Below are 15,099 nucleotides of genomic sequence, written 5' to 3'. Positions count from 1 at the left end.
CACAGCCAGATTTTCCCCACAGCTAGATTCTCGGAAAAGCTGGTCAGAAAAAAGCTGAACCAAACAGGCCCTCTCCTCTCACCTGTCGAGTCAAATGTACAAGTGTCCAGTACGTTAGAGCATATCGAGAACTCAGTCGCGCCCGACAAGATTTGACGCGATTCAAAGGCCTGAACTAGTTTTAGAGTCGAGGCCTGATCGCTCCTGTCGACTTTGGGATTAGGCCTGGCTTGGCCCGTTTCCGTGCTCGGTCGGATTTTGGTGCCGAGTATGACCTAGCCCAACAAGACTACATGCATTCAAGCCTTTTTAATTTGACTGCTCATGCCGTGGAGATAGCGCACTTTGCTATCCTCAGTAATCGAGTACAATAGAGATTTGCGTCTGCATACACATCGAAGTTTAAAATAAAGGATAAAACAGAAGACGACATAAAATAACTGCTGGAGACAAACTAAGAGTGAATTTAGTTGGAATTTGTCGTAGAACAATTGTAGTCTACGAGCATCTTTAACATGAGTCCTGAACAAGATTGTATTTTAAAATATAGGACTAACGTCAAATAGACTCATCAAAATTTATTAATATTAACAATTATAGAACTCAGACTCTCGAGTCATAAATATAAGACCACATATGCTAGAACTTGATCCCATTTTGTACACTTTCTAGCTTTATTTTTTAAATAGCATGGCCTATTTTTTAATAACATGATATTGGACTTAACTGTTAGAGCTACAATTATTTTGGTGTCCCTACTCAGGTCATGTTTTAATTTTTATGACTTAAACATAGGGCTTTTTGTTGAAGATGCTCTAGGATTCACTATAAAAACTATTTAGAGTACACAGTACCTCTAGATCGTACCTCTAGATCCTTACATGAATATTTAAGTTGAAGTAAACTGTTTTGTTCTTGTTAGGATATACTCAGCAGCAGGGGCGGACCCACAGGGGGGTCCGGGTGGGCCCTGGCACACCCTAAGCCAGGCCCATCGGAGACCCCACCCGTTCATCTGCCGAGCGCTGAAGGCCGTTTCAACTTCCCGATCCTTCAGCTTCCAGTTCCCAGAATCACGAGTGCGGCTGTTCCTGGCGACTGGCGACTGGCGACCTCAACCTGGCTGGCGAGCGCGCGTTGCGCGGTTGGACGGCTGTCTGCAGGTGGCCTGGCTTTCTGTTCCTGACGAGCACCTGGCTTCCTGTTCCTGACGAGCGCGCGGCTGTAGTGCTGTGGCGAGCGGCCGAGCGGGTGCCTGCTCTGCTCTTCGATTGCTGCTGGTGAGTGGTTGCCTGCTCTGCTTTTGGATTGGTTGTGTTCTGTATGATAGGGACATGACGTCCAGAATTTTCAATTTAGCCTTTTTCTAGTAGTTTCACGTTTAGATCTTTAGAGATTAAAGAAACTAACACTGTTTTTTGGACGCCTGCTCTGCTCCTCCTGTGATTGGCTGCGATTGGTTGCGCTCTGTTGCTGTTAATTTTTGTTTTATTGATTGTTGATTCACTGCCATTATTTTTGTAGTGATAAAATATGAAGAAGCAAGGAGATATTGCCTCTCTTTTTCGTAATCATGCTGCAAAAAAACAGAAGTTTATTGCTTCTTCATTATCTCCGGATGTTACTCAAGCGTCGACACCTCAAGAACAAGAGAAAGAAAGAATAAATGAAGAAATTGTGAATCCAATGCCATCTGCACCGCCACCGCCAACACTTTATGATGTCAGTCGTCTTCCACATGATCCAGGTGAAAGACAACCTATTGCAAGTTACCATGCTAATGATCATGATGCAATTCGAAGAGCATATATTCTTAGAGGTCCATTTCAACCATATGCACATGAATTCCCAAATAGGAAAATTGGAGATAGAGATCGCCATTTTAATTTTGTGTGGTTTCAAAATTTTCCTTGGATTGAATATAGTGTCAAGAAAGATGCTGCATTTTGCTTTATGTGCTACTTATTCAAAAGTAAAGCAAATAAGGGCAAAGGTACTTCTGCATTTACTTCAGATGGTTGGAATAATTGGAATAAAGGGTCTGAAGCACTTCTAAAACATGTGGGTTCTATGTCACATAAGATAGCCGAAGAGAAATATCTTGGCTTTATAAATCCTAATGCAGCAATTGATAACAAAATTGAGAAGTGGAGTGATGATGATCGCAATCTTTATAAGATAAGGTTGACATATTCACCTCGATGTTTGAAGTTTCTTTTGCATCAAGGATTGTCATTTCGTGGACATGATGAAGGTGAAGAGTCTAGCAACAGAGGAAACTTTATTGAAATCTTGAAATTTCTTGCTGTAAATAGTGAAGAGGTCAACAAGTATGTTCTTAACAACGCTCCAGGTAATTGCACTTTGACTAGCCCAAAGATACAAAAGCAGATTATTCAGTGTTGCGCTATAGAAACTAGAAAGAAAATAATTGAAGAGCTTGGGGAAGAGCCATTTGCAATTTTAGCAGATGAGTCTAGTGACATATCACACAAAGAACAACTAGCTCTTTGCTTGCGTTATGTTGATGCATTGGGAAGGCCATGTGAGCACTTTATTGGAGTTGTTCATGTAGATGATACTAGCTCTTTATCACTTAAGGATGCAATTGAAGCTTTACTTGTTAGTCATGGCTTGACTTTGACACAAATTCGTGGACAAGGTTATGATGGGGCTAGCAACATGAGAGGTGATATTAAAGGATTGAAAACATTGATCATGCAAGAGTCACCTTCTGCTTATTATATCCATTGTTTTGCACATCAGCTCCAACTAGTTCTTGTTGTTGTTGCCAAGGGAAATAATGATTGTGTGTGGTTTTTTGATCAAGTAACTCTCTTATTGAATATTGTTGGAGTTTCTTGTAAGCGTCATGGTATGCTTCGAGATGCTAGACTTGAGAATCTCATGAAATCACTTGAATGTGGTGACCTTGGAACTGGGAGAGGATTGAATCAAGAGATGGGGTTGCCTAGGCCTGGTGAGACTCGATGGGGCTCTTATTACAAAACTATATGCAACATAATTACTATGTATCCTGTAATCCGAGATGTTCTCATGATTCTTGGAGAGGATACTACAATTAGAAGTGATTGGACAAGAATACATTCTATGCTTGGAGCATTTGAGTCATTTGACTTTGTTTTTGATGCACACTTAATGTTTGTTATTCTTGGATATACAAATGATTTATCAGTGTGTTTGCAAAGAAGGGAACAAGATATTATCAATGCAATTTCACTTGTTAATGTGGCAAAGAGAAGAATGCAACAATTAAGGCTTGATGGTTGGGATCAATTCCTTCAAAGAATCACTTCATTTTGCAACAAACATGATATCCAAGTTCCTGCTATGGATGGAAATTATAAGCCTTATGGAAGATCATCACGATTTGTTCATAACCAAACTAATGATGACCACTTCAGAAGAGAAGTATATATTGGGGTCATTGATCAAATTAGCCTAGAGCTTGATAGTCGGTTTAGTGAGGCTAATATGGAGCTGCTTTCTTGTATGTCAGCCTTGGATCCTTCCAACTCTTTTGCTTCTTTTGATGCACACAAGGTACGAAAGCTAGCTGATTTTTATCCTAATGACATGTCAAGCACTAACTTGTTAAAACTTGACTTGCAACTTGACAATTATATTGATGGCATAAGAGAAGATGATAGATTCAAAGACATAACTAATCTTGTGGACCTCTCGGTTAAGCTTGTTGAAACAAAGAGACATAAGGTGTTTGATATGGTTTATTTGCTTCTCAAATTGGTATTGCTTTTGCCGGTGGCGACAGCAAGTGTTGAAAGGGCATTTTCTGCAATGAGTTTGGTGAAGACTAAATTGAGAAACAAGATGTGTGATAGTCTTTTGGATGATTGTCTTGTTACATACATCGAGAGGGATATTTTCTTCGAAGTGAATGAAGAAGATATAATTGAAACTTTTATGGCGTTGAGGAAGCGCATGCCAGATAAGTAGTATTATTGCAATTTTTATGCTTAATGTATGCAATTTTTATGCTTAATGTATGCAATTTTCATGCTTATTTGTTGAGTGTCAAACTTTATATCTATATATCAAATTGTTTACCAAATTTACTATGAAATTATATGTACATTAAATAGAATTCTACATGGAAATTTTGTTGCGGCACACCCTATATAAAAATCCTAGGTCCGCCACTGCTCAGCAGATCGTGCATATAGTTATATAAGATAGGGTGAAGTTTGAAATAAAAAGTAAGATAGTAAGTTTGCTAAAGATAGTCTAATAGGTCGTATTTATCACCATATGTCTCTTTCTCCCTCCAAAAAACGGCTTCTTCCATGGCGTCTCTAGGGATCATCCAGACGTGACCATGGCCAACTCGAGACCTCGAGTGAGGATGAGGAAGATAGAAGAAGAGAGGTGTTCAACAGCAAAAGTGCCCTGTGGACAGTTCGCCCTTAGAGTCGGATAGTCCGCGGTGATGAGCGGACGATCACACATGTGTAGAATCAGTTAGGGTTCCAGATTTCTAGCGGGATTAGTTAGCAAAACCTTCGGAATTACTCAAGAACTGACTCGTAACGGATCAAGACCTCCACCCTTTATAAGGATGAATGGGTACGACCAATTGAACCCCCACAATTGATCTAATCAAATGTAATTATCGATTTTACCTTATTTGGATCGTTCTTTCAATTCCTAGTAGTAGGAGTAATCTAGCCTTAGGTTTAGATCTAGTTTAGTATTTCACGACAATTTCTCTTCAACTCTACGCCGATCTGAGCCGCACCGGACTGCCTGCCGACCCGGAGCAACGTCTTGGACCTGACCCCCTCGACGAGATCTTTCTCGGGGCGAGTTTTAGGGTTCTTCGTGGAGAAGAAGACCATATGTGCCATCGCGACAGTCCGGTCTCAGGTCGCGGATGGTTCGAAAGCGTGTAGAGGAGGATCCGCGCCTGCGCCTAGGTTGCGGACCGTCCAGTCCTGTGTCGCGGACCGTTCACGTATCTACGGAAAGCACCGATATGTGATTTGTTCCAGTGATTAACGTCTAGATCAGTGCCAACAAGAGGCATGGACGTTCGAGGGTGGGGCATGACAGGTGGCCATGGCTAGGGCAGATGTGGTGACCGGGAAGAAGAAAAGAATGAATCGGTAAGTTACGTAAGAAATAGTAGTGTGTGGCTAATTTTTAGCAACTTCACGCAGCTTCAAATGGTGGAGTATCTTTTTTAGGAGTTTCACTAAAACATTAAATCTAGTCTTTAGGTTCATCTTTTATTTTGTAGATCTAGAATATTTGACTCCCTTCATAAAAATAAAATTATTCTTGATAAATTTGAAGTCAGTAGGCTCTACAAATTTGTAGACACTTACGAACGGTGACAGGATGTAGCAGAACAGTTGAAAGCATAAGTCTATATCCAGAAGCCTTACTTATCTCACCTGCTATTTCATATTTAACTATTTGTATACTATAGACTACATTGTTTAGACTGATCTCAACGCGGTGAGGCAAAGGACCCGAATGTGTGTTGCTACATTGATATGTGGCAATGCAAAAAGATGGTGTATCCAACCGGGAGATGTATCTAGGCATGCTTGTAGGCAAAAAGGCATCGACACGATCGATGATCGACCGTGCACGATGCATTAAGAGCAATTACAATAATGGGCTATAAGCATGCTTATATGACATTTTTGCTTATGTGGAAGAGAGAGATATAAAAAAGTAGAGGGAGTTGAATCTTATGCAAGAGTTAGGTGATACACGTGCTTTAAGATAAAAGGATGAAAGAGAAAGAGACATGAGATTCATCTAAGAGCCAACTTTAAAGTCAGTTTTATTATATGAGTGTGTTTATTGTTGGCTATAGATAATATGGTAAAGAGTTAGTGACAATAATAATCTCTATTATTAAACTTACTCTAAGGAGAGAGGATACATATTTTTAGGTCTTGACGGCCCGGGCACACAGAAGGCATCGTGTGTTAGTCATCGCCCATTGAAAGCTTTTTGCGTTTCTACAGTGGCACACACGAGATAAAAACGAATTATGCATCTCCTCTTGCATGTCCTGGTAGAGTCGATCCATCCTATGGAGTGAAGTTTAGAGCTCCTTTTTTAACGGGGTATTTTTTTTCTCTCGTTCCCTGCGTTTTTTTTCTTATAAAATTCATGTACGATTACTCGAAATTTCCTGCATTCCAAACACATGTCGGAGATAGTCTAACGCTGCGCATCGACTTGCCGTTCCGGCTCCGTGGCAGTCTTGCAGCTGGACGCGGAACGCTGCAGAGGTCCGAGTCCGAGTCCGAGTGGCTGATGTATTGACGGAAGCCACCAACCACTCCCTAGTTCACTGCTGTACTCTGCAGAAACCGCGCGCTCCGCTGTTTAGCATTCCAATCACGTGCTTTGCCCAAATTTACTCATTGGTTTCCGAGTCCGAGCACACATTGACACAAAGGGCTTGGCCGGCTCGCTCGACGCTGCCTCTGTCTTTTTTTCTTTTTTTCTTTTACCTTGTTTCATTTAAATTTCACGAAACCGATGAAGAAGCCAGGCCTACCCCGTACTAGCCCGAGCCGAGTCATTCACACGTGGTAAGCGAAGTCAGCAGCATGCATGCATGCTTCCTGCCAACCAATGTTTGACAGCTTTGTTCGCTGGCTGCGGCACGCACGTTGAAGTTTTGCCGACCGAAAGTATTTTTACCGGCGTCCGGAGTGAGGAGGACTACGACGGGCAGGAGGCTACCCGTGCTACGTTTGTCATCACGTCAAGGGTGGGTAACGTTTTTCATGCGCCGGTTGACCCGGGGTTTCGCGGGCTCACATGTATGGAAAACGAGATCACGAGAATGACCCGAGCGGACTCGTTCTACACACTTTCTAATGGTGTGTTCGTTGAAGAGCGGAGAGAAATGTGGCGGCTCTATTTTTATTTTCTTGATGTTTGGTTTCAATAGAGAAGAAGAGCAGAGTGGTTTCTAGAGTCTATATATGATAAATATTTGGGATACTCTTGTTTCAACAAAACGAACGGATACGAGCGCTCTCATGGACGTAAGCGTTCTTCTCCCTCTCCTCCACTCCACAGTCATATGGCTCTCCAACCAAACAATGAACGGAGCGGTTTCACTCTATTATACTCTTCAACCAAATAAAAAATGATGAAACAGCTCCATTCTGCTTACCAAATACAAAATGAAATGGCTTAATTTTTATAAACTGGTATGGTGCCTGAGAGCACCTAGAGGGGGGGTGAATAGGTGATCCTGTAAAAACTTAACTTATAGCCACAAAAACTTGTTAAGGGTTAGCACAATAATTGCTAAGTGGCTAAAGAGGAGATCTTGCACAATACGACAATCACAGAGAATTCAACACAGAGAAGACACGGTGATTTATCCCGTGGTTCGGCCAAGTACAAAACTTGCCTACTCCACGTTGTGGCGTCCCAACGGACGAGGGTTGCAATCAACCCCTCTCAAGCGGTCCAAAGACCCACTTGAATACCACGGTGTTTTGCCTTGCTTATCTTTATCCCACTCGCGAGGAATCTCCACAAATTGGAGTCTCTCGCCCTTACACTTAAGATTCACAAAGAAACACGGAGTAAGGGAGGGAAGCAACACACACAAATCCACAGCGAAATGCGCACACACACAGCCAAGATTCGAGCTCAAAGACTATCTCACAGTTTCTCACAAGAACGGAGCTCGAATCACTTAGAATAACAAACGGATGCGCAAAGACTGAGTGTGGATGATCAAGAATGCTCAAGAGTTGCTTGGTGTGCTCCTCCATGCGCCTAGGGGTCCCTTTTATAGCCCCAAGGCAGCTAGGAGCCGTTGAGAATAAATCTGGAAGGCCATCTTTGCCTTCTGTCGTCGGGCGCACCGGACAGTCCGGTGCACACCGGACAGTGTCCGGTGCCCGATTCCTTTCCTTAAATGGCGAAGCCGACCGTTGCAGATCTGGGAGCCGTTGGCGCACCGGACATGTCCGGTGCACACCGGACAGTCCGGTGCCCCCTTCCGACCGTTGGCTCGGCCACGTGTCCCGCGCAGATCGCGCGGCCGACCGTTGGCCCGGCCGACCGTTGGCTCACCGGACAGTCCGGTGCACACCGGACAGTCCGGTGAATTTTAGCCGTACGCCGTCAGCAAATTCCCGAGAGCGACCTCTTCGGCCGAGGCAGCCTGGCACACCGGACACTGTCCGGTGCACCACCGGACAGTCCGGTGCTCCAGACCGAAACAGCCTGTTGGCTGTACACAGCCAACTTTCTTCTTCTCTTCTTCTTCCTGTTTCTAATACTTAGACAAGTATATTAGTACACAAAACCAATGTACTAAGACTTAGAAACATACCTTTGCTCTAGATTTGCACTTTGTTCATCCATGGGCATTGATTCACATTTAAGCACTTGTGTTGACACTCAATCACCAAAATACTTAGAAATGGCCCAAGGGCACATTTCCCTTTCAATCTCCCCCTTTTTGGTGATTTATGCCAACACAATATAAAGCAACTAGAACAAGTGCAAAATCACTTCAAATAAAACTCAAATTGATTTTGATTCAATTTTGGCATATATGGATCATCCTTTGCCACCACTTGGTTTGTTTTTGCAAATCGAACTCAAATCTCTATCTCTAAGTCAAACACATGTTGAGGCATAAAGAGAGTCATTCCAAAAGAGATTGATCAAAGATTTCAAAAACTCCCCCTATTTCCCATAATCAACACTTCTCCCCACAAGAAGCCAACTTTTGACAAGAGAGACAATAAAAGCATTTGACAAAACAAAACTCTATTCTACTATTTTCAAAATCTCTCAAGTGGTAGCTGATCCATTTATCGCGTTGGCCTTTATTTTCTCCCCCTTTGGCATCAAGCACCAAAACGGGATCAATCTTGGCTCTTTTTAACCCCATTGCCTCACCAAAGTCTTCAATTAAGAGCAAATGGCAATAAGATTTCATGAGATGAACTTGGAATAAGTTACCCTCTCATCGGAGTGCAGTGGAAGTCTTTCATGGTCCAAGTCCACCTTTTCCCTTTCAATCCTCCTTCGAGACTAAATCATCAAACTCAAGCACATGGTTAGTCTCAAAGGGTCAAGTTGTAACACATCTCCCCCTAAACATGTGCATCACTTTGCAACGGACTTGTGAGGTCCAGGGAGTGTTTGTACAACTTGAGCACCATAATAAGCAATAAAATGCAAAAAGGAACATGATCAAAAGCATAAGTACATGTATGCTACAATTCAATCCAGGTTCCACGAATCTAAGACATTTAGCTCACTACGCAACCTGCAAAAGGTCTTTTCATCTAGAGGCTTAGTGAAGATATCGGCTAGCTGGTTCTCGGTGCTAACATGAAACACTTCGATATCTCCCTTTTGCTGGTGGTCTCTCAAAAAGTGATGCCGGATGTCTATGTGCTTTGTGCGGCTGTGCTCAACAGGATTCTCCGCCATGCGGATAGCACTCTCATTGTCACATAGGAGTGGGACTTTGCTCAGATTGTAGCCAAAGTCCCGGAGGGTTTGCCTCATCCAAAGTAGTTGCGCGCAACACTGACCTGCGGCAACGTACTCGGCCTCAGCGGTGGATAGGGCAACGGAGGTTTGTTTCTTAGAGTTCCATGACACCAGGGACCTTCCTAAGAATTGGCACGTCCCCGATGTACTCTTCCTATCGACCTTACATCCAGCATAGTCGGAGTCTTAGTATCCAACTAAGTCAAAGGTAGACCCCTTTGGATACCAGAGCCCGAAGCAAGGCGTAGCGACCAAATATCTAAGAATTCGCTTTACCGCCACTAAGTGACACTCCTTAGGATCGGATTGAAATCTAGCACACATGCATACGCTAAGCATAATATCCGGTCTACTAGCACATAAGTAAAGCAAAGAACCTATCATTGACCGGTATGCTTTTTGATCAACGGACTTACCTCCTTTGTTGAGGTCGATGTGTCCGTCGGTCCCCATCGGAGTCTTTGCGGGCTTGGCGTCCTTCATCCCAAACCGCTTTAGCAGATCTTGCGTGTACTTTGTTTGGGAGATGAAGGTGCCGTCCTTGAGTTGCTTCACTTGGAACCCAAGGAAGTAGTTCAACTCGCCCATCATCGACATCTCGAATTTCTGCGTCATCACCCTGCTAAACTCTTCACAAGACTTTTGGTTAGTAGAACCAAATATTATGTCATCGACATAAATTTGGCACACAAACAAATCACCATCACATGTCTTAGTAAAAAGAGTTGGATCGGCTTTCCCAACCTTGAAAGCATTAGCAATTAAAAAGTCTCTAAGGCATTCATACCATGCTCTTGGGGCTTGCTTAAGTCCATAGAGCGCCTTAGAGAGCTTACACACGTGGTCGGGGTACCGTTCATCCTCGAAGCCAGGGGGTTGCTCCACGTACACCTCCTCCTTGATTGGCCCGTTGAGGAAAGCACTCTTCACATCCATTTGGTACAACCTGAAAGAATGGTGAGCGGCATATGCTAGCAAGATACGAATGGACTCTAGCCTGGCCACAGGAGCGAAAGTCTCCTCAAAGTCCAAACCTGCGACTTGGGCATAACCTTTTGCCACAAGTCGAGCCTTGTTCCTCGTCACCACCCCGTGCTCGTCCTGTTTGTTGCGGAACACCCACTTGGTTCCCACAACATTTTGCTTCGGACGAGGCACCAGTGTCCAAACTTCATTGCGCTTGAAGTTGTTGAGCTCCTCCTGCATGGCCAATACCCAATCCGGATCTAGCAAGGCCTCCTCTGCCCTGAAAGGCTCAATAGAAGAGACAAAGGAGTAATGCTCACAAAAATTAACTAATCGAGATCGAGTAGTTACTCCCTTGGTAATATCACCCAGAATTTGGTCGACGGGATGATCCCTTTGAATCATCGCTCGAACTTGGGTTGGAGGTGCCGGTTGCGCTTCTTCCTCCATCACTTGATCATCTTGTGCTCCCCCTTGATCAAGCGCCTCCACTTGAGGTACCTGTTTGTCATCTTCGGTTGGGGGATGCACCATAGTTGAGGAAGAAGGTTGATCTCGTTCATCTTGTTCCTGTGGCCGTACTTCTCCAATCGCCATGGTTCGTATAGCGGCCGTCGGAACATCTTCTTCATCTACATCATCACAATCAACAACTTGCTCTCTTGGAGAGCCATTAGTCTCATCAAATACAACGTCGCTAGAGACTTCAACCAAACCCGATGATTTGTTGAAGACTCTATACGCCTTTGTATTTGAGTCATAACCTAACAAAAACCCTTCTACAGCTTTGGGAGCAAACTTAGAATTTCTACCCTTCTTCACTAGAATGTAGCACTTGCTCCCAAATACACGAAAGTAAGATACATTGGGTTTGTTACCGGTTAGTAGCTCATACGAAGTCTTCTTGAGGAGGCGATGTAGGTAGACCCTGTTGATGGCGTGGCAAGCCGTGTTCACGGCTTCCGACCAGAAACACTCGGGGGTCTTGAATTCTCCAAGCATCGTCCTCGTCATATCGATTAGCGTCCTGTTATTCCTCTCTACTACACCATTTTGCTGTGGTGTGTAGGGAGCGGAGAACTCGTGCTTGATCCCTTCCTCCTCAAGGAACTCCTTCACTTGAAGGTTCTTGAACTCGGACCCATTGTCGCTCCTTATCTTCTTCACCTTGAGCTCAAACTCATTTTGAGCTCTCCTGAGGAAGCGCTTGAGGGTCCCTTGGGTTTCAGACTTATCCTGCAAAAAGAACACCCAAGTGAAGCGGAAAAAGTCATCAACAATAACTAAACCATACTTACTCCCTCCTATGCTCAGATAGGCGACGGGTCCGAAGAGGTCCATATGCAGCAGCTCCAGGGGTCTTGAAGTGGTCATCACATTCTTGCTGTGATGCGCTCCTCCCACTTGTTTACCTGCTTGACAAGCTGCACAAGGTCTATCTTTTTCGAAATGTACGTTAGTCAAACCTATCACGTGTTCTCCCTTTAGAAGCTTGTGAAGGTTCTTCATCCCCACATGTGCTAAGCGGCGATGCCACAGCCAGCCCATGCTAGTCTTAGCTATTAAGCATGCATCTAGACCGGCCTCTTCTTTTGCAAAATCAACTAAATAAAGTTTGTCGTCTAATACACCCTTAAAAGCTAGTGAACCATCACTTCTTCTAAAGACAGACACATCTACATTTGTAAATAGACAGTTATACCCCATATGACATAATTGACTAACAGATAGCAAATTATATCCAAGACTCTCTACTAAAAATACATTAGAGATAGAATGCTCATTAGAAATTGCAATTTTACCTAACCCTTTTACCTTGCCTTGATTCCCATCGCCGAATATAATTGAATCTTGGGAATCCTTATTCTTGACGTAGGAGGTGAACATCTTCTTCTCCCCCGTCATATGGTTTGTGCATCCGCTGTCGATAATCCAGCTTGAACCCCCGGATGCATAAACCTGCAAGGCAAATTTAGGCTTGGGACTTAGGTACCCAACTCTTGTTGGGTCCTACAAGGTTAGTGCAAATTTCCTTAGGGACCCAAATGCAAGTTTTGTCACCCTTGCATTTTGCCCCTAATTTCCTAGCAATTACCTTCTTACCCTTTCTACAAATAGCAAAGGGAGCATTGCAAGCATAATAAATGGTAGAAGGTTTGTTCACAACTTTTCTAGGAACATGAGCAAAATTTCTCCTAGGCATATGCACAACATTTCTCCTACACATATCTCTATCATGCTTATAGGAAGAACTAGAAGCAAACATGGCATGAGAATCATAAACATGTGAATCAGAATCATTATAAGCATTTCTAGCATGTCTCCTATCATGGTACAAGAAAGCATGGTTCCTTTTAGCACTACTAGCCATAGGGGCCTTCCCTTTCTCCTTGACGAAGATGGGAGCCTTATGGCTTGTTAAGTTCTTGGCCTCTCTCTTGAAGCCAAGACCATCCTTAATTGAGGGGTGTCTACCAACCGTGTAGGCATCCCTTGCAAATTTTATTTTATCAACTTCACTCTTGCTAGTCTTAAGTTGAGCATTAAGACTAGCCACTTCATCATTTAGTTTTGAAATTGAAACTAAGTGTTCACTACAAGCATTAACATCAAAATCCTTACACCTAGTGCAAATTGTAATATGTTCAACACAAGAGTTACTTGCTACTTCTAGTTTAGCAGTTAAAACATTAATTTCACCTTTTAAAGAAGAAATGGTTTCATTACAAGTAGAAAGTTCACAAGAAAGTATTCCATTTCTTTTAACTTCTAGAGCAAGTGAATTTTGTGCACTAACAAATTTATCATGTTCTTCATATAAAAGGTCTTCTTGTTTCTCTAAGATTCTATCCTTTTCATTTAAGGCATCAATCAACTCATTAATCTTAGCTATCTTAGTTCTATCCAATCCCTTGAATAAACTAGAGTAATCAATTTCATCCTCACTAGATTCATCATCACTAGAAGAATCATAAGTATTAGCATTACGAGTGATTACCTTCTTTTCCCTTGCCATGAGGCAAGTGTGATGCTCGTTGGGGAAGAGAGCCGATTTGTTGAAGGCAGTGGCGGCGAGTCCTTCGTCGTCGGAGTCGGACGAAGAGCAATCCGAATCCCACTCCTTTCCAAGGTGTGCTTCGCCTTTGGCCTTCTTGTAAACCTTCTTGTTCTCTCTCTTCCCATTTTTCCCTTGCTCCTGGTCACTATCATTTTCGGGACAGTTAGCAATAAAATGACCAACCTTACCACATTTGAAGCATGAGCGCTTCCCCTTTGTCTTGGTCTTGCTTGGCTGCCCCTTGCGACCCTTTAGCGTCGTCTTGAATCTCTTGATGATGAGAGCCATCTCTTCATCATTGAGCCCGGCCGCCTCAACTTGCGCCACCTTGCTAGGTAGCGACTCCTTGATCCTCGTTGCCTTTAGAGCAATGGGTTGAGGCTCGTGGAGTGGACCGTTCAACGCGTCGTCGACGTATCTTGCCTCCTTGATCATCATCCGCCCGCTCACGAATTTTCCAAGTACTTCCTCGGGTGTCATCATCGTGTACCTAGGATTCTCACGAATATTGTTCACGAGATGAGGATCAAGAACGGTAAAGGACCTGAGCATTAGGCGGACGACGTCGTGATCCGTCCAACGCGTGCTTCCGTAGCTCCTTATTTTGTTGATAAGGGTCTTGAGCCGGTTGTAAGTTTGAGTTGGCTCCTCTCCCCTTATCATGGCGAATCGTCCAAGCTCGCCCTCCACCAACTCCATCTTGGTGAGCATGGTGATGTTGTTCCCCTCGTGAGAGATCTTGAGGGTGTCCCATATCTGCTTGGCATTGTCCAAGCCGCTCACCTTATTGTACTCTTCCCTGCACAAAGATGCTAAGAGAACAGTAGTAGCTTGTGCATTTCTATGAATTTGTTCATTTATAAGCATAGGGCTATCCGAGCTATCAAATTTCATTCCATTCTCCACAATCTCCCATATGCTTGGATGGAGAGAGAATAAGTGACTACGCATTTTGTGACTCCAAAATCCGTAGTCCTCCCCATCGAAGTGTGGAGGTTTGCCAAGAGGAATGGAAAGCAAATGCGAATTCGAACTATGTTGAATACGAGAATAATCAAATGAAAAGTTCGAATTGACCGTCTTTTTGTAGTCGTTGTCATCATCCTTTTGGGAAGAAGTAGACTCATCACTATCGTCGTAGTAGATGATCTCCTTGATGCGCCTTGTCTTCTTCTTCTTCCCTTCCTTCCGTCTATGCCCCGAGCCGGAGTCGGTAGGCTTGTCGTCCTTCGGCTCGTTGACGAAGGATTCCTTCTCTTTGTCGTTGATCACGATTCCCTTCCCCTTAGGATCCATCTCTTCGGGCGGTAAGTCCCTTTGTGAAGAGAACGGCTCTGATACCAATTGAGAGCACCTAGAGGGGGGGGTGAATAGGTGATCCTGTAAAAACTTAACTTATAGCCACAAAAACTTGTTAAGGGTTAGCACAATAATTGCTAAGTGGCTAAAGAGGAGATCTTGCACAATACGACAATCACAGAGAATTCAACACAGAGAAGACACGGTGATTTATCCCGTGGTTCGGCCAA

At 43.6% G+C, this 15,099-nt stretch overlaps 1 protein-coding gene across 1 annotated transcript; it reads left to right on the top strand.

Moving 5' to 3' along the window:
- The first annotated feature begins 16 nt into the window (after positions 1 to 16).
- On the top strand, positions 17 to 4,121 carry LOC103651286 (zinc finger MYM-type protein 1-like). Its single transcript, XM_008676910.2, has 2 exons — positions 17 to 1,280; positions 1,525 to 4,121. Exon 2 carries the CDS (start codon positions 1,534 to 1,536, stop codon positions 3,976 to 3,978), a length of 2,445 nt encoding a protein of 814 aa, XP_008675132.1. The 5' UTR covers positions 17 to 1,280; positions 1,525 to 1,533; the 3' UTR covers positions 3,979 to 4,121.
- The last annotated feature ends 10,978 nt before the right edge of the window (positions 4,122 to 15,099 follow it).

The sequence above is a fragment of the Zea mays genome, chromosome 3, assembly GCF_902167145.1.
Source record: "Zea mays cultivar B73 chromosome 3, Zm-B73-REFERENCE-NAM-5.0, whole genome shotgun sequence".
NCBI classification, from domain to species: domain Eukaryota; kingdom Viridiplantae; phylum Streptophyta; class Magnoliopsida; order Poales; family Poaceae; genus Zea; species Zea mays.
This window is presented reverse-complemented; position numbering and strand designations above follow the sequence as displayed.